At 34.4% G+C, this 20,085-nt stretch overlaps 2 protein-coding genes across 2 annotated transcripts; one reads left to right on the top strand and one right to left on the bottom strand.

The window, feature by feature from the left end:
- Positions 1–1,111: 1,111 nt before the first annotated feature.
- Positions 1,112–2,985, top strand: LOC143580811 (BTB/POZ domain-containing protein At1g21780-like). Its single transcript, XM_077063740.1, has 4 exons — positions 1,112–1,324; positions 1,396–1,541; positions 2,011–2,126; positions 2,220–2,985. The coding sequence occupies exons 1-4, from the start codon at positions 1,212–1,214 to the stop codon at positions 2,823–2,825; spliced, it is 981 nt and encodes a 326-aa protein (XP_076919855.1). The 5' UTR covers positions 1,112–1,211; the 3' UTR covers positions 2,826–2,985.
- A 501-nt stretch (positions 2,986–3,486) lies between these two features.
- Positions 3,487–6,394, bottom strand: LOC143580810 (alpha-(1,4)-fucosyltransferase-like). The gene is made up of 3 exons (XM_077063739.1): positions 5,884–6,394; positions 4,942–5,115; positions 3,487–4,277 (listed from the first exon to the last, which is right to left on the bottom strand). The coding sequence occupies exons 1-3, from the start codon at positions 6,388–6,390 to the stop codon at positions 3,708–3,710; spliced, it is 1,251 nt and encodes a 416-aa protein (XP_076919854.1). The 5' UTR covers positions 6,391–6,394; the 3' UTR covers positions 3,487–3,707.
- Positions 6,395–20,085: the final 13,691 nt, after the last annotated feature.

Genomic DNA, 20,085 nt, shown 5'->3' with positions numbered 1-20,085 from the left:
TTGTGTAAGCCATCAAAATGAATCAAACGGGTTGGTTGGTTGTATCTGGTTGTAATCATGTTGCAAATGAGTTTAGTTAAGAACTTAAGACTATATAGGTTGATTTAAAAATTATATATTTTTTTCACATTATGATCGTAATTTAACGGGTTAAATAAGTTAACTTGAACATAACATATTTAAGTAAATGTCTAAATGTGTAAGCAAGTCAACCTAACTACCTAACACAAAGGTTCATGTCCCGTAACATGTTCGTTGTCATTGATAACATGGGTAGATTGTATTAGTTGTTCTGTACTTCTTTTAGGTAGAGACATAAAAAAGGTCAAATTTCCATCTTTCCTTGTGTCTTCAATGCTCCGCTATGTAGTTCCTCTCACGGTCATATCACAGCGAGAGAAACAAATATAATTAGTTATGTTATTACCCTTTCTAGCTGAAAATTTGGAAGAGGTGTGGCTTCCAACATTACATGCAAAAGGTTGCGTGTAACAGTCTTTTCTTTATGTTGTTCGTGTAAACTATAAATATTCGTTGGTGGCAATCATGACCCTTATATGCATGTTTGAATTTTATTTATTTTGTCATTGGGTGTAATACTTTTCTTTATCTTCTTGAACATATGCTTCAATATTGCTTTTTCTTAAACCTATTACTATGTATGCATGGTTGGTTTCTCAAAATTCATGCATTTAGATCTTTGGATGGGATTTTAAAGTGTTTAAAATTATTTTGAATATCCTTGTACAAATCTCAACATATATATATATCCATCCAAAAATTGGTTAGAAATGTACCTGAGCATGTTAAGAAATGGTGTTAGCTTTTGTATGATTAAAGTTGGGGCTTTGGGTCAAGTCAAAAATTAAAGTTTTAGACTTTAGGGTCATGGCCGTGATTGTGGTTTATGATGGCATAACCACGCCTACTTTTTGTACATGTTGTTTTACACCATCTAGTGATTGATTTTAACGACAAATTTACAACTTACTTTTTACCATTGACGTATATAAATAAATATAACAATAATACTAAAAGACAAAAAAATAAAAAAAGGTTTAAAAAAGAAGTTGTTTTATTGCAGTTGATAGTCGTCAGCAGCAGAGTGGGTGGTGGTGGAAGACAAAAACAAAACAGGAAGCGTTGAAACCTGTAAACTTATTATTATTATTATTATTATTATTATTATTATTATATCTCCTCCGGTGGCGATGGTGGATACAAAGGTAGAGACCATATCCAGATTGGCTCAATGGAGGATCGACAATTTCGGACCCTGTACTCTTAAACGATCCGAACCTTTCAAAATAGGCATCTGGAATTGGTACTTAAAACTGTATTTGTATATCCTCAATCACTTTATGCTTATTATTAATAATATGATTATTCATTCAGGCAATTATCAGTGGAGAAGAATCGGTATTTGTATATTCGTCTGTTTCCTGAACCATCGAGACTGTCTAAAGAACAACCGCCGATTGCCAAATTCATTATCCGAGTCACCGCTCCCGGAACCAATCGCAGACCCTACATCTCACCCAGTACCAACCCTTTACTTTTTCTTTCGTAAATAAATATCCTGGTTGCAGCCCTCACTTAAATCCTGCTTTTAGTTAACTTATTGAAGTAGCAAGTTTATTTAGTTAATTAGGCTTTAATTGATAGTTTGTAAGTTTAGATTTATTTATTTGTTTTGTTTTTGAATCTTTTGCAGTTTGAATGTCTACAAGTTCCGAGTTTGCGTTTGTTTATGTTTTTAGTTTGAGCTGGATTAGTATGACTTATTTTCATTTAAATAGATGGGTTAGGGGTCGTTGTAAGCGTGTCAAGATTATTATTAATGATAATGATAATGTACAGAAAGAGTTGATCTTGGTTGAGATCAGATTATGTGTTCATGTCTTGATGCTTGATTTGTAATATTCGTTTATTTTACTGCAGTTTGATTGTGTGTTTTTTTGCATAACCAAGATCTTTAACACTTTCTTGATTCATGTGTTAATGTTGCAGTTCATGAAAGGCTTCTTAGGACGAGTGAAGACTTTGTGTGGCCCGTTGATTCAACTTTCCACGGTCGTTTCATCATTGATGTCGAGTTTCTGGATTTGCAGATTTATCAACTAAATGTAAGCATCTTGATTTGATCATTTGATATCATTTTATTATGGTTGTGAATGTCGGAAGTAACCCTAAAAACATAACGAAAATGGACCCTGCAGGGTGAAGAAGCAAGTTCAGTATGGCCGAATGATGGAATGCTGCAGTCGTCAGCAAACGAAAGCATTCTGCGTTGTCTTTCACGCATGCTCCACGACTCAATCGATGCTGATGTCACCATCAACACGTGTGACGGAACCCTAAAAGCTCATAAAGCAATTCTCTCTGCAAGTTCTCCGGTTTTCCACAGCATGTTTCTTCATAACCTCCAAGAAAAAGAATCCTCCATCATTAATATTCAAGACATGTCACTCGAGTCATGCACCGCACTTCTTTCTTATTTATATGGAACCATTGTGCAAGAAGACTTTTGGAAGCATCGACTCGTGTTGTTAGCAGCTGCAAACAAGTATGCGATTTCAGGTTTGAAAGATTTATGTGAGGAGAGTTTGTTGGAGGATATAAACACGGGCAATGTTCTTGAGAGGCTGCAAGAAGCATGGCTTTACCAGCTCGAGAAGTTGAAGAAGGGGTGTTTGACTTACTTGTTTGACTTTGGGAAGATTTATGATATCAGAGATGAAGTTAATGACTTTTTTAGGAATGCTGAGAGAGAGTTGATTCAGGAGATGTTTCAAGAGGTGCTTACAGTTTGGAAACCGGCTTAAGAGTTTTGCTGGTTACTGCTTGGAAACCAGGTTTCGCTATGAAATGGGTGTATGTATAGATGTGTGTTTAGTTTCTAAAGTTGAAGCAGTGTATAAATTGTCAACTTGACAACATAAACTTTGTTATGCTATATTGTTGTAAACTTTAGCTTATTTTGTTTTGTCCCCTTATAAACCAGTTTCTTCTGATTTCTATATAAAATCAAGGTTTTACGTTTCCTGGAAACATGACCTAATATCATATATACCCAATTAAAAATTATAATATTAAATATATTCATTTGTTAGCATATTATAAATTATAACATTTCTTTTAGAACTTTATATTAGTGTTTTAATTTTAAAGAGTAAAGAGAAACTGAAATTTGAAGTAGTTTTTTTTTAAATAATAAATAAATAACTTGGAATCGCTACTTACAATTGTTATTCTTTGACATGGTTGTTTTTCAGAACAATTTGAATGAGCCAGTTTCAAATTGTGTTAAAATAAATTTTCAGAATTTATTTAAATTTAACATGTATAACGAATTTAGTGCAAAAATTGTTAAGAGACTCTTGCAAGAAAAATTAGAAATCATGCTATTTGCCTTTTAAGTTTAGATGGTAAATATTAAAAGAACTCGAAGATCAAGAAACCAAAAGTCGCTTCACGATCATGAACAAGAAATGCTTAAACATGCTCAATTTTTGTATAACGATCTACATAAACTTCTATATAACACAAATTTCAACATCCCAAATATATTCAAAACTGAATGCTTCACAAATCAAGATTTACCTCCCATCTAACTCTTATGACCTGATATTTTCTTCCTAAAAAATTGTTGAACAAAAATATAGCCCGTATATGAACCATGTCACCACTCAAATCACATACAACCATCAAGAAGCTGCACTATCTCTGCCACCTCGTCTGCTAACCACCTCACACAGGCGACATGGCAACGTGTCCAGGCTGGCAGCCCGTGTGTACCCATAGTTACCCAACACACCACACCTTCTCCAAGCATGATATTCAGCATAAGCTACTGGATCATTAGCAACTGCCTTGACATAATCAGCCAGTTCCTTCATTGACTTAAATTTGGTGCCATCAATAATCGAATGTGGCGGTACAAAATCCATCACATTTGGTGCACCAAAATATATGGGGACCGCCCCTGAATCCAAGGCGTAAAACAGCTTCTCGGTTACATAACTCTCGGTGTATGTGTTTTCGATTGCTAAAACGAACTTGTAGTGTGACATGGCGCAATGTAAGTGGTCCCACCATTGAGGAGACGCGTTCGGGTCTTTAGTGCACTCGGGGTATAGAGATAGGGCCATATCTAGACCACCCATGTTGTTTAAACATTTACCGAACGAGTGATGTGGCAATAAGCTGAGTATGCGTTTTGCAAGCTGGTTTCTTTGAGGCAGGCATCGTGATGAAGACCAATACACGAGGGTATCCTGGTAAATGTGACCCATTAAACACTTATGATTACTATTGTTACTAGAGTTGGTAAAATCAACAGTTTTGAAGGTTTGGTAATGGGCCGGGTCTAAACGGGCCATTTATGGTACATGCCAAAACGGGCTGAATTGGGTCAACACGAAACACCTTTTGTATAAATAATTTTGGATAAACTCGGCAGGTTGGGAGGTTGGGATAACGAGTCGGGTCAAAAGGGGCCGACCCGACACACCTTTTGTATGAAAAATTTTGAAGTTTTTTCATAGATTAGAAGTTTTGGATAACAAGTCTGGTCAATATATCGTAATTCCAAAATGAGCCAGATTGAGCCGACACAAAATACCTTTTGTATGAATTGTTTAAAGTTTTTGATAAAATCAGCAGGATGAAAGCTTTGGATAACGGGTTGGGTCAAAACAGGCTAAAACAGGCCAGATTGGGTCGACCCAAAACACCTTTTGTATAAAATTTTCAGATAAAAGAGGTTTTTTTGCATGCGGGTTTTCACCTACTGACCCAATTTCTTTTGAGCTAATATTTTTTCTTTAACCTGTTAGAGATTATCATAACCCGAATGAATTCATTTATATTCAATTGGGTCGAAATTTTCATTATACATCTAATACTATACATATTAAAGAATGTGGTAGGGTGACTTACGTTGTTTTTAAAGGGAGAAAGATGATAATTGCGGTTATTATGAAAGAGGCCACCAGCATAAGTTGACTGAACATCATCTTTGGCATGATAACTGATGTAAATATCTTCATAACAGGATCGTTTCCTGCCAGCCTCAAGATCCATGTACACACGAAGTGGATCTCCGGTGCGTCTCTATAGAAATTTGAATACAAGTAGTTTAGTGCATGTAAACAATGTGATGTTATATTAAATAAAAATCTAATAACGTTAAACTCCCAACACAGTCCCCTTGTCACACTATCAGGAACCTATTCTTGTAAGGAATCAATTATACAAACTCGTATGTCAAACAGAACAAAAGATTTAGTTACAAGAAATCCATCAAAAGATCTAAAACTTTGTGTCTAAAGGCACAAACGTAAATGAGTAACAGTCATACATAAGAAAGAAGTGTTCTAATTTCATGATTATAAAACCATTTGGAACCTTGGACTAAAATCGCATGAGGCACACACATCACGAACTTAAGGGGAACGTCCATGCATAACCAAACAAGCTTTATTTACAACCAGAAGGTGTGCCTCTCTCATTCGTCTTATAATGTTAACTTATTTATCAAGCAAACCTTTCATAAGTTCTTCATCTCTTTGGTACATAAACCTCCTACAGACCCTAATTTGACCTAAGAACTACTTGAGACGCCCCGTTTTTTGTTTTCCTAAGAGCCTCACGCGCCTTTCCACCAAATTTTAGAATTTATAACTTCATATCAACTAAACAATGCATCCACAAGATATTCATATTTGTACACCAAAACTAAGAAGGTATCATACATAGGGTCATAGCTAATAGCACCAAGAACATAAATGATCATATCTAAGCACATGTATGCCACTTTAGCAATCTGAAATGAACCAAATCTGATTCACAAGAATAAAACCGAAAGGTTAAGTGTAATACCCGAGACGGCGGCGTGGTGGTCTCGAAGAACAGCGCATCCGGTTTATCAAGAAGCACCGAAGATTTGGTCCACAAACAGCTCAACCCGCAGCGACACGAATACAAATTATCCAAATTATCCGGAATCCAAGTCCACCCTTTAATCAACACACCCACATGATCCATCTTCAAGTCACCACATTCAGCATCACCACCAACCACTTGCAAAGATGTCAAATTTAGCCTCTTTTTCACCAAACCCACATGTTTTTGCTTAAACCGAAGACAACCCACTTGCGAATCCCACTTTCGGAAGGCAGCGGACAGTTTCTGGAAGGATTGTCGGTCAGATTGAAGATGTGTGTATTGGAGTTGACTTTTGGGTTGACTCGTTGTGGCAATTGGGATGGAGGATGTGGTGGCAGCAGATGGGAAATTAAAGAGGATGTAACAGAAGAAGATTAAGAGTGAGAAAGCTAACATGGTGGCTATGGTGATTGAATTCAAGGGTTTCAGATTCACTGGCATTATGAGATTTAATCTCTGTGTGTATTTGATTATTAATTGGGATGATAATAATAATAATAATAATAATAATAATAATAATAATAATAATAAAAGGTGAATTTGGGGGTTAATGGAAAAAGGGTAGCTGAGATCGGTGATGAATTAAAGTTTGCAGGAAGAAAAGTGTAGAAATTGAAGCAAATGGATTTTGACTAGTTAGAGTTTAGGCCTTAGGGTTAGGGCTATAAAAGTGAAGCTTAATTTCGAAGTTCAGGAAGATTTGGTAAGTGGTAACATCAACTGTGGTGTAACTGAATATATTATAATATGGGTAAAGTTGAGTAACAAACTTTTAAAATAGATCAGGGATTTATCTCTAACATGGTGGCTATGGTAAAGTTTAGTATTAAGTTTTTTTTTTTCTTTTTCTTTTTTTTTTTTCAATTTATTTCAAACTTAGAGCATCTACAACAACAAACATATACAAATCGTCAAATTATCGTCACAACATATTTAAGATTTTTCTCAAAAATCTCACTTTTTTCCACGACAACAAACTTTATTAAAAAATATTAAAACGATATATATAATGTATGTACATATATATGTACTAGCCTATAAGCCCATGTGATACACGGGTAAAAAAATATATTTAAAATATATTTATCTTTCAGCTGACACGTTTCCTAAGAGCATTCCCAATCCAATCTCCATCTCCATAACCACTTCAAAAACATTAAAAAAGTTATAGAGGTGAACATTGTGTTTCTCTAAATTTAACCATGAACATTAACGTTTTCTCTCTACTCCTCCCACAACCACTTTTAACCATCTCTTAAAAATGAAGAAGCCTTCACAAAATTTGGAGAATGGATTGGAAATGCTCTAAGCTTCGAGGGGGCATACCGATAACATGAATTGATAAAGAGAACATGAGAAAAACCAACGCATCCTCTTCAGTATATACAACAAAGGGCACACCAAGAGTAGCATGAAGCATAAACTCATAATCTGAATTGCATTCATTGAAGTATTGTCAACATACAAGTTGTTTCACTAAATTATTACTTTATTTAGATCTTTTTCTTGTCTCGGTTTGCTGACAGATTCTCCCATTTGGTTCCCGTACATAAACTAAGCTTGCCGCATCACCAGCAAAGAATAGGCCATCAGGACCAACTTGGACTGCTCTAACATCATGTCTTGAGTATATTCTACCCCTTTTAGCATGCCTATATAAAAAAGAAACAAAAAAGATTCAATTTTTAAAGCCATCAACCACCACATAAAGTTAAGCATAAAGTGACACTTACATGGGCAAATCAAATATGCTAACACCATCGCCCTTGCATGAGCATAGCAATATAGGCTTTTCTTCTACATCATGCGTCCCACAAAATGCAAGAACACCCTGCAACAATCAAGAATCAAAACTATCAAATCAAATGTTATGATTAGGTTCCACAAAAAGAGAAAGCATGAATAAAAGGGCAACATGACCAAACGGGTCAAAATACGGGCTAAAAATCTACCAAAGGGATTTTTGGATATTTCCGAAGTTTCATTTAAAGTATGATTTGAAGATGGATTGCAAAGAAAAGTGTAAGTATTTTTTAACCATAAACCCTTTCACATATATTGTTTAATTCTTATATTATATTTGGTCTGTTAAAAGAATAGTGATGTAAGTTATCTCAATGCCAAGTACCATGTAGTCAAAAGTGGTTTCAACTACATCACATTCACCAAGTGCCATGTAAACAATTCAACAATGATCCACATAATAAAACAACTTGATTCAAAGCATAGGCAACAAAGATATAATGTTGGGCAACTTTCAAACTATTCAAGTTATTATTACAAAAAAGTTAACAATATTAATAATAATAATCCGATTACTTAAAAAGTATTTTAAAAGTAATGCTGGGGAACTTTAAAACGTATTTTGAAGTTATTCACCAAAATCAAGCATTATTCAAGGTCAACAACAGTAATTGTTTCATCAATTTGTGGAGGAAGTTGTTTTATTTCGGTTTTAAGCTCATTCTCAATACTATGTTGCCCAAAGAAAAAAAAATATAATTTCATGAGTAAATAATTTAATATTTCTGAATCATTTAGCTTGAACTTTATGACAATCTCTATCAAGTTCATTCCAAATCATTCTCCTCCTATGAAGACAATTTTATGAGTATGATTATAAGCTGCTTAATTATGAGTTCATATTCCTTAACATTATCCCCTTAACCACCAAGATTTTAGTATGATATATTACAGCTCTTAACAAAGCTATTCTGTAGTAAAAACTACTTTCAACTACACCATTTTTATAAATTTCTGATGAAACCCAAAAAGAGATTGTGTTTTCTGTAATAGGTTTGCAAAATTTGATAGCAAGCAAGCAAGCACAACACTGAGAAATCTGACCTAATATGCACTTCAGTATAAGAATCAAAGCAAAACAAACATATCAAAACCACATATTTGAATGTAATGACGACCAGACCAAACCAAACAACAATTGGGTGTTATTAGATCATTAGAATAATGAAATAAACTAAATTAAAACTTGTACATCATATCGATCCATATATAGATTTGGCCGGAGTAGAAACTTGACTGTAGAAGCTTTATCCATCTCTTTGAACACCCAATAATGGGGACGAAGATTTAAAAATTCGATTAATAATTGGGGAGAGAGGCCGATGTAGAAGAATGTTGAGGTAGAACTGTATGTTTGAAAATTAGGGTTCAGATATGTCTGATCTTAATTTCAAATTTTAAACGAGTATATGGGTCTTTTCTTGAAGCTTCTAGGAGAAGATTTACTATAAAGCTTTCAATGGAAGATTTGCCAAGTCAGAGTGCTTCAATGTTTGACAACTCAGCACAGCACGTGCTCTCTATGATTAATTAACAAGTAAGCACAACTCTTGAGATGAGGACATGTCTCAAAATTTTATTATATAGGGAGATGTGATAGAGAAAGTTAGGCCACCATGGAATCCTCAAGTTTAACAAGGACTCATCTTTACAAACTTCACTTCACGACAATAAAGTTCTTGACCCTCAAGTTCTTTTGATGGCACGTAGATTCAAACCTTGGAATTTGTAACTTGTTGTGAATGCTCCTATGAAAAGAGATAAGGGATTTATTTACTTTTATAATTTTTATGGAATGTTTTAATAATTTATAGTTAGGGGTTGTTTGACCAGTGCTGACACATTAAGTTCTTAATCAGTAAGAAAATATGATGTTGGTAGCAATGTTGTTGAGATCGGACCGGACCGGCCGGTCGGACCGGTTCGACCGGGATTCGGTCAACCGACCGGTCCGGTTATGTGCAGCTCGCTCGGCTCCCAGTGAACCGGCCGGCCCGAATCGGTTGAACCGGTTTTCTATGAAAAAAATATTTTTTTTTCTAAAAACTTTTTTTCGGCCTTTCCCATCATTTTTTTCCTCGAAATTGTTCGGCCGGTCCGACCGGTTGAACTGGTGACCCGGTAGTCTGTCCGGTTCAACGTCCGATCCGATTATGAAAACATTGGTTGGTAGTATTGGTGAGAATACAAGATTTTTCGCTAGAGGGGATAAACAATGGGACAAAGGTGGGGTAAAATTTATATAAAAGCTTTAGTGTTTATGTTTTAGTTTATATAAAAGGATTTCACTTTAAACTAAATATACTTTTCACTCGTAAGAGCCGTAGTTAGAGGTGCACACTTCAGGTAACCGGTTAACCGATAACCGGGTTTTTTATTAACTGGTTTTTGTTTTTTAATACCCTAACCGGTTAGATCGGTTAATCGGTTTGGTTAGTAACCGGTTCTTCCCCAAAAATATCCTAACCGGTCTAACCGGGACCGGTTAAAAAAACCGGTTTTTGAAAAAAAATAAAAATACCTGCAAAAATAGTGAGAAAAGCTGGAAAAATAAAAAAAAATTGGAAAAATAAAAAAAACCCTGGAAAAATCATAAAAAATAACAAAAAAAAACTAAAAACACTTGTTATTGATTGATATTTTTACCTATTTTCATAATCGTAACTTTAAAATAAACGTTTATAGCTTTAAATAATACTTATAACTTGAAAATAAACGTTTATAATCTACATGACATTGAATTCATTCGTTTATTCTTCCATTTGGGCTTCGGCTTCATTCGTTTATTCTTCATCTTCGTTATCGTCGTCTACATTAAATGCAGGATCTTCTCGGTCCGGTTCGGGACTACTCGATCGCACCGAATCATCATACATTTGTTCTTCCTCGGTTAGTGGTTGTGCGGCACCAATTGCTACTTCTTCTTCTTGTAGCTTTTCTTCAACAACGAGCTCTCCTTCAAGATTAGATGTATGTTGGATACGGTCCGCCACATCCAAGTGGTCTTTTAAGCAAATGCACATTTCCATTGATTCCGGTGTTAGCCTCGTCCTTCGTATCGTTAGAATCCTACCACTCAAAGAAAAAGCACTTTCCGAAGCTACTGTAGAAGCTTGGACGGTTAGTAAATCACGGGCCATGGCGGCAAGCACGGGGAATTGTGGTTCCATTTGCTTCCACCAACCCAAAATATTAAAGTTTTCAAAATCATTTACAGTGAACATAAAATCGGTTGCACCATACCAGCTTAGCTCGCTATTTGGTGCGCTACCACGAGCTCTTTTAAGTTTCACGTTTCTTATATCATTAAACAAACTTATGTTTGGGTTACTTGATGACGACGAGATTTCTCCAAAACCCATTGATTGTCGAACGCTCGTTGTCGAACCATATTTAAGAGAATAATGTTCAAACATGTTTTCTAAATAAGCATTAAATTTTCTCACTTGTTTTGATGCACAATTCGGGTCATCTAAATGCAACTCCAAAGCCCAAACAATTTTTTCGATTAAAGTTTCAACCCCGCTAATGGTTAAAGTCGGGTTTAATGCGGCGGCGCAAGTAAAAACCGCCGGCAATTCTTCAAAATATTTTCTCAATTTTGATTTCATTGGAACTATCATATAATCATACATTGGATCAACATATTCAAAATCGTTTATTTTGACACAAACTAACCAAATTTGATAAAGAACCAACAGACTCATCGGATAATAAACTCCCGACAAATAAGTGGTTGCGGTTTTAAAAGATTTAAGCAACTTTTGCTTAACTTTGAAATCATTTCCCAACCCCTCACCGAAAATGCCCTAACTTTTCATTTCTTAGCAAGATTGTCATGAAATAATTCCAAAGTCGGTCTTTGTCTTAACCCGTTATCAAGCATAAACCAAGTCGAATTCCACCTAGTAGGTACGTCGAAATACGGACCTAAAGTGACGGAATTCGTATCGATACACAATTGAAAATATCTTGTATGTCTTTGCTTACTAGCTCTAAAAATATTGGTTAACATTTCTCTAAAACGCTCGGTTACTTTTTTTATTTGCTTAACTTTTAAACCGTCTTGCACAACCAAGTTAATGATATGTGCAACACATCGAGTATGAAAGAAAACACCGTCACAAATCGGTTTGTACTTTATTTTTAGTTTTTGAACCGCGGCGGTATTATTTGACGCGTTATCGAAAGATATTGAAAAAAGATTGTCTTGTAATTTAAATGTTTGTATAACATTATCTAAAATATAAAACAAGTTTTGGGCGGTGTGAGGATAACTAAATAACTCAAACGCGATCGTACGCTTCATCATTTGCCACGTGTCGGGATTAACCCAATGCGCGGTAACGCAAAGATACGAAAACGGTATACCGTGTGGAGCTGACCAAACGTCGGTAATTAAGTTAACACCGGTTTTTAAGTTTTCGAAACCCAAAATTGATTCTTGTTTAGCTTTTTTCCACACTTTTAAACAATCGCGTCTTAAGGTAGTGCGACTTACATGTTGGTAACGAGGTTGGAGCGTTTCTTGGATCAACTTTTTCAAGCGCGGGTTGTCAAAGTGATCAAACGGTAAGCCCTCTTGAGTGACAAATTTGGCCATCCTTTCACGAACTTTGTCAAGGTTGAAAACCCAAATGTCGCCTCCACCGGTTGAAAGATTAGCTTGATCCGTGGCCGGATTGTTTTTCACAACATCACAATGTTTTTGTAGGTGAAGCCTTAAAGAGGAGTTCGACTCCGGTGCGTAAAATTTTCCACATTTTTTGCACCGAGCCTTAAACGTCCCATTCGACATTTCGCACTTGTCGAAATTACACCAAAGGTTTTTGTCTCGGTTTGTTGCGACAATTTGCACGACGGTTAAACCACCAAGTTTTTCAAGTGTAGACATTTTTTTGTGCGGTTTTTGTCGCGGTTTTGAGTTTGGTTTTGTGGTTTTTTCGGGTTTTTTTTACGGTTTTTTGTGTTTTTGAGAGCTCGGGAAGTGGTGTAATCAACCCAACACACTCCATACTTATTTATACTAATTATGAAGGGTTAAAATGGGTCCAACGTACACAAAAACGGTCAAAAAACGGTAATATTACCATTCATAACAGTAACATTTGGCTGCAGCTTTTTTTTTTACGTAAAAACCGGTTAACCGGTTTTAGAAACCGGTTTACAAAAAACCGGTTACTAACCGGTTTTGTCTCCTGAACTCAATAACCAGTTATAAACCGACGGTTTAGACCGGTTATAAACGGTTAGAGTAATACCGGTTACTAACCGGTTAACCGGTTATGATGTTCACCTCTAGTCGTAGTCACTACACCATTAATCATGTATTTAAAGGAATGTTTTTCTTATGTTGAAGTTAATGTTTAGTTTAACGCATTAGCAATATTTTAAAAAGATATAAAGGTATATGGAAAAATTGGCATGACAAACAAAATAGTAGAGAGAGTTAATACACAAAATAACATATACATATTATAAAAACAAATAAAACATAACAAAATATACTCTTAATGATACCTAAATGATTATAATAAAAGTATATATCCATTAAATAGCTAGTGGCGCATGCCGCATGGTATTAAATTACGTCTGAAATTATGAAGTTGACAAACGAGGGAGGATAGAGCTTGGCTGCTCGGGGAAGAGTCTACTCAACATCGAAACTCTTTTGATGGGAAATTTGTATCGAACCTATGGCCATGGGCCATGGGCCTATTATATCACAGTTTGTTACAAATGTTAGCGGCCTGTTACTGAAATTATTAGGGACATTACTATTAGTGTATTTGTTATAAATTATACATTATATGCTACGAATTGAGTGGGGCCTTTCCCCGTCTTAAACCGTATATTGTCTTTGCTAACTATTGTCACTTCTCCTGTGACGCCCCCATGTTGCCAATGACGAAGACGACTACTACTACTCGAACAACCTTCTTGAGTCCCCTCCTGAGCAGACAAACATCCACGATTGTAGGTAATTTTTTTTAAACACTTTCTTGTCTATAAGTTGTTTGATGTTAAGATTATTTGATCGTGAGACATTGGGAGTGTATCTTATTAGAACCCAAGTCATTTCACTAAGAGACAAAAACCTTTAACAAGTGAACTAGTTAGTCTCAGATTCACAACTTTATTGAATGTTGATTACTTTTGATGAAAACTTGCTTGTGAATTTAGTTTAAATTTTCATTTTAGTGAATTTCTAAAGATACTTTAATCTTTATTTTCTAACATTTCTGAAGAAACCGAGTGACAAAAACCAAACCAAAAAGTTTAAATAAGACTATGCACATTCGAATATTAGATACTGATGTAGTGGTAAAACAAAAATGAAGATCGAATCACGTTGATTCAACGAATACCCTTGATGAACTTCCAAAACCCCAAAAATCACACCCAAAGGTCAGGGAAAATGAAAAGAAAAAGTAATTATTATAAAATTCAAGTCTGCTATTCCATCTTACATAACCAACATATAAATAAGTGTTCTAATATGAAATGGGCCTAAAACGGGTCATGGGCTAAGCACAAACCCAAAAACAAAAACATAAAAACTGCTGAAAAAACAATAAAATGCCCATAACTTTATTTAGGAGTCGTTTTTGGGCTTCGGACAGGGGTCAAACCGCCATAGGCGTTTGCCACAATGTGCTCCTCGTCTCAAGCTTCGATTTGACTGGTAATAGGCCTGAAACGGAGCTTCGTGGGCCAAGTTATGCCCGTTTTCATGGGTCACCTTTGAAGACACGATCATGAGCCTCCAAATATAGCATGGCTTGTTCGTCAATAGTTAGGCCCTCATCGGATACTATGTATACCCAAAAAGAAGTTCATGGTTAGCCATTCATATTTCATACCAAACCCTTTTTAGAAAATACATAATTTTCCTTTTTATTACTTTTACCCCAATAACATATGAGAAAAAAATTGTGCAAGGTCCCTCCTTATTATGGACTCTCCTTCAAAATACAAACAAAAATGGCCAACCATTAATTCATCAATAATTCAGCCACACCCACAATCGATTTTGGTCGCTACGTTACGACACTACACTGAGCATGCAAAATGAAATGCGGGTTAAATTTCTTTTCTTCTTGTGATCATATATATACTAACGGAATTTGACCAAACCTTGCGTTATCTTGTGATAATTGGTTGCTAATTTAATAAGGTGAGAACAACTTTTAGACGTTATCAACTCACCAGAACACAGGAATGTTTAGCCTTTAACAACATGTGTCAACGTAAATTGTTGTTAATGCTTGCTTAGATAGGTAGTTTAACTTGGAGGCATAATTATAAGAAAGTTAGCTTATGATTGAATTAAAGAACGTGCTATATTTTAATGTTTGTTGTTTCAACCAACCATATCCTTAAACATCGCATTACCATTTATGTTTTATTGTTTATGATATAAAGAATATGTTGTTATGCTCGTTTTACGTGCATATTCATTTTTGCATCTAAATTAACTTTTCATTACACTATCGAAAGTTAGGCTATGCGTAGTGGAGGGGTTACAAATTGGGGCGTTTTGCTTCATGTGACGCCAGTCAGCAAGGGATGAAAATTTATTTTTGGGGTGTAATTGTGTAGGGGCTACAAATAATATATATATATATATACTAGACGGGTGCCCGTGCGATGCAGGGGGTGTTTGAATCTGTTAATCACGTACAAATATAAGTGTTTATAGCTCGGTTAAAACATTGAAATCGTTTAAATCGGTCATTGGTTTAACTTCTTTTTTCTTTTTCTTTTTCTTTTTTACTTTCGGTTTGTTGCTCAGACTCAAAATTTTCAAAACGTAGTGAACGGTTGGTTCGCGGTTTATATCGGCAACCGACCATATGAAACCATAAAAAACTGTAAATTAACATAATTGCAATATGATTCATTTTGTAATCTTTTATGTTATTATTTCACGTCCTAGATCTTCCATTAATATTTACCATTTATGTGGCTAAATTATCATTTTTTATTTATGATCATCTCAAGTATCATATTATGTTGGTTTTTAGGTAAAATTGATGGTACATTTAAATTATTAATTATTTTAAACTAAATTTATTATTAAAGTTTAAACTATGAAACCAAACTGGAACTAAGCCGTTAGTAACGATTCGGTTTCAACTGTCAATGGTTGAGTTTGGTTTTAGACGACAAAAAATCAGAATTAATGGTTGGACTCACAAATTTAACTTAAAAACCATCAAAACCGACACTGAACACCCCTACGCAACATATTAATTTATTTAAAATGAAAAAAATTACAACAATATCATATCCAAATTAAAGAGAATAAAATGCTCGTTTTTATGGTGCAATTTATTTATAAAAATATTAACGTATGAAAAGGTTATAGTTGTTTAAAAATCATGGGTGAGAAGTTAGTTTACAAGTTAAATTAAAAACATAATATGGTTAAAGATGAGGGAACAAACTTGTAAGTTGAATGGATTGTGTTTAAAAGACATGTTTACTCTTACTAACACATGTACCTCATGCTTTAAGTGTTGTAAATTACTTAAAAATTGGTGTCTTGGTTTGCCCTTGTTTGGTGTATTATATATAGTATATATATATATATATATATATATGTATGTATGTATGTATGTATGTATGTATAACACACATATCCATACATGCCGGCCCCACCACCTGAAAATCGCCCCTTCTTCCAGGCAACGAGAAGAACTCGCCCCCGTCCCTTTTCGCCCAAAAATCGCCGGGGGGGGGGGGCGGTGTTCGCGCCCCTTCGTACCCAAAATCGCCCAAATTGTAGTCCCATTACATATGGCCATAGTATAACACAATTCACTAGCATATTACATATAGAGTTTATTAAGTGTAACACTATACACAAACCAACAATCGACAAAGTTGGACACACTAGCCAAAATGAACACTTGACTTTGGTTTTGCATAGTTACGTACTGACTATAAGTGCAGTTAACTTTTAAAATTTATTGTTGATGTATATAACAGAAAAATGGATATTATATTTTCTAATGCTCATCATCTTTTAAAAACTAACCAGCGGGACTTGCCCCAATGGCCAGGAACATGATGGATAGCCCGGATGTTCCGGGTTCGAATCCTGATTCCGACAGGATTTTACCAGAGCATTAAAACCTGTCGTGCCTTCGGGCGGGGTGAGCCAACTGGGTTTTACCGAGAACGCCAAGCCAAACTCGGATTTCAGCGTGGATCCCTATCATGTCAACATAGTTGGCCTGAGTAGGGTGGCGGGGCGCGACGTGTTCGTGCAGTAAGATAACTTAACTGTGAAAGTCACCGTTCGGAAAAAAAATACATATTGTTTATTAGTTAATATACACACGAATAATTATGTATTCTTCCAATTTATATCAGCTTCCATTTTTTTAAAAGTAATATCTTAATAACAAAGATTGTATAATAGCGGTCGATAAATTAAAATTGACTTTATGTTATCACACTCATATAGTCATACCTATGCCTCGTTTGGATCATAAACTTCACCTAAATTGAAATCGGATTCAGAAAATCTTCCTTCACAAAATATGATTGGTTGATTAAAAATAGAACAAAAGAACATATCACCAGGTTCTTATCAATCAAAAAGAATTTAACATCCTTTTGTATCATATGAATGATAAACTTAGAAAAGGGATAGGCTAAATGTACCTCTCTGGTTGCTTATCATACCCCCCATGGAAAAATCAACTTTCATATTAACCCTTGAAATCATATAATTACCAAATTAACACAAAAGTAAGGATTTAATATTATTTTTTTTACAAGTTGCGTTTTCTTTTTATGATTTCGAGTTTAGGGTTTTGGTTTTAGGGTTTAGGGTTCGGGTTTAGGGTTTTAGGTTTCGGTTTTAGGGTTTAGGGTTTAGGGTTCGTTTAGGGTTTCGGGTTTAGGGTTTCGATTTTAGGGTTTAGGGTTCGGTTTCGGGTTTTAGGGTTTAGGGTTCGGTTTCGGGTTTAGGGTTTAGGGTTCGGTTTCGGGTTTAGGGTTTAGGGTTCGGTTTCGGGTTTAGAGTTTTGGGTTTCGGGTTTTGGGTTTAGGTTTTCGGGTTTTGGGTTTTGGGTTTTTGGTTTATTTTGTAAAAGATAAAGTGGTAAAATAAGGATATTATAAATATATATGCTATTAAAATTATAAAAAGTATTATAAATATTTATAATATTAATATTAAAAATATTAATATTAAAAAAATAAATTAATAGTAATACTTAATAGTTTTTAATTTGATATACGTAGTGGAGGTTATCAAATGAAAGTAATGTTGTAGGGACTAATATGTTTATAAATATTGTCAAGAGCTAATTGTAATTTATATAATAAGTTTAGGGAGGGAGTATATTTAGTAAAAATGGAGTGGGGGGGGGGGGTATGTTTAGCAGCACCCTTAGAAAACCGTGTTTTTGTTTGTGTGGTTTGTTCAAATTTGATATTTCAGTCTAAAAGTTTAAAATTTGCTATTTTCGTCTATAAGGATTCATTTACGTTGCAATTTTCGTCCATAAGGTTTCGTTTTCATTGCGATTTACGTCCCTGTTAAAATTTACTATTTCAGTCCAAAATATGTTTATGAAAAGAACGAAAATTGCAATCAAAAGGAAACCTTATGACAGACATAGCAAACTTTAAACTTTTAGACTGAAATGACAAATTTGAACAAACCACAAATACGAAAACCACAGTTCACTCAACAAATTATTTAATGATCAAAATACTCGATTTTGACATGTCTTGACTACTTATTCATTCTTCCCGTCCCGACGACCACATACATACCACCATCGATCAAAACTCAGACCAAAAAATCACCAACAATCGTGTAAGAATAAATATATTTTATATATTTATTTATATGGCCATCATTATCATTTATATAATAATAGATCAAAATAATTTATTATACCTTATTATATATTAGCTTAGTAATTGTTGATGGGTCATATTACTCTTAATAGCTAATAAAAGATTTCCCCTTGGGTGTATATATAGAGAGAATAAATTAACATCATAACCTAATCTCACACAAATAAGAAATCATGTGTCTCCTCTCTCTTCTAAACCGAGTTCCTCTCAAGAACCCTAACCATCCTTAACTATACATCCTAAAGGGGAACTCGATCAAGATGACAAACATGTCGACTACATCATACCCTGCTGCGGTTACTAATCTCCTTGCTGTAACAGGTTCAAAGGTTTAATATTTATCATGTTTTCTATTGCTTACATGAAGAACTAATCAACATGTGGCATCAGAGTGATGTTGATTAATCAGTTCTTCATGTTTTCCCTAAATCTGGAATTGAATCAGAAGACATGGACTAAAACTTGATAAACCCTAATTTTTTCGGTTTCTTTTTCATGTTCTATTACGAAAACAATATATGATACTGTTTAAAATCGCTAAAATTCATATTTAATAAACCCTAATATTTTCGAAATCTGTTAAAATTATGTTTAAATATTTCGATTCCAGTTTTTGTATATGTTTAATAATTAAAATTTTCAACGATGTTCTTCGTGTTCATCATAATTTTTTGAAAGTTATAATATATTTTGGTTCAAATCTGGATTAAATATCTGTTAAAGTTAATTTAGGGATATAATTTTTCAAATCTTGAATTAATTAAAAGTTTTGGTATTTTCTAAAAAGATTTGAATCCCATTAAAATAGGAAATAGATATAATTGTTATTCCTTAAAAGATTTGAACCAAATCTTATTATTATCCTTGTAGATTTCGAAATCAGTTTAGGGCAACTAGATTACGGAATTAATTGTATGAGTTTTATTAATGTTTTTTGTGTTTTCAGTTTAATTAGGATAATATTAATTTTTGGATTTTAGAGTTCTCGGATTTTAAACTTTATGGCCTTATACGGGATTTTTTTTTGGAATAGTTTTCCAATCTTTTTCCCGCAAGCACACTAATTTTCCGAAAACTCATTACTTTACCCGAAAACCTATAATACTCGAAAACATATTAACCAAAAACACATATCATCCGAAAATATAATTTACTCGAAAACGTTATTTCACGAAATCCTTAATTTTACCCAGAAAATTTTTGCTATTAATTCATTAAAATGTTTTGTAAATACTTAAACATTATAAAATTTTACAAAACATAAAGGCTTAACTTGAATGAACTTTTGATGTATCACTTCTGCCCAAAGGTGATTAGTTACATTTACCATATCATTCAAGTCTAATTGAAAGCTTTTGTTAGTTTTTGCATAACATGATACAAATGTCTCACTTATGCCCAAAGGTGACGCGTTACATTTATATCTAGCAAAACTAACCCGTGCATAAT

Source organism: Bidens hawaiensis, unplaced genomic scaffold (assembly GCF_021521415.1).
Source record: "Bidens hawaiensis isolate Kalapana, Puna unplaced genomic scaffold, B.hawaiensis_p1.1 tig00030648_1, whole genome shotgun sequence".
NCBI lineage: Eukaryota > Viridiplantae > Streptophyta > Magnoliopsida > Asterales > Asteraceae > Bidens > Bidens hawaiensis.
The sequence above is the reverse complement of the archived record's forward strand: the minus strand, read 5'-3'. Positions and strand labels throughout refer to the sequence as shown.

Bases quoted from the DNA above. Each gene is read 5' to 3' on its own strand.
- LOC143580811 (XM_077063740.1), top strand. From the start codon at position 1,212: ATGGTGGATACAAAGGTAGAGACCATATCCAGATTGGCTCAATGGAGG. The intron at 1,325-1,395 runs GTACTTAAAACT...TTATTCATTCAG, and splicing joins AAAATAGGCATCTGGAATTG to GCAATTATCAGTGGAGAAGA. The intron at 1,542-2,010 runs GTACCAACCCTT...TTAATGTTGCAG, and splicing joins CAGACCCTACATCTCACCCA to TTCATGAAAGGCTTCTTAGG.
- LOC143580810 (XM_077063739.1), bottom strand. From the start codon at position 6,390: ATGCCAGTGAATCTGAAACCCTTGAATTCAATCACCATAGCCACCATG. The intron at 5,116-5,883 runs GTATTACACTTA...AAATTTCTATAG, and splicing joins CCACCACGCCGCCGTCTCGG to AGACGCACCGGAGATCCACT. The intron at 4,278-4,941 runs GTAAGTCACCCT...CACATTTACCAG, and splicing joins TTTCTCCCTTTAAAAACAAC to GATACCCTCGTGTATTGGTC.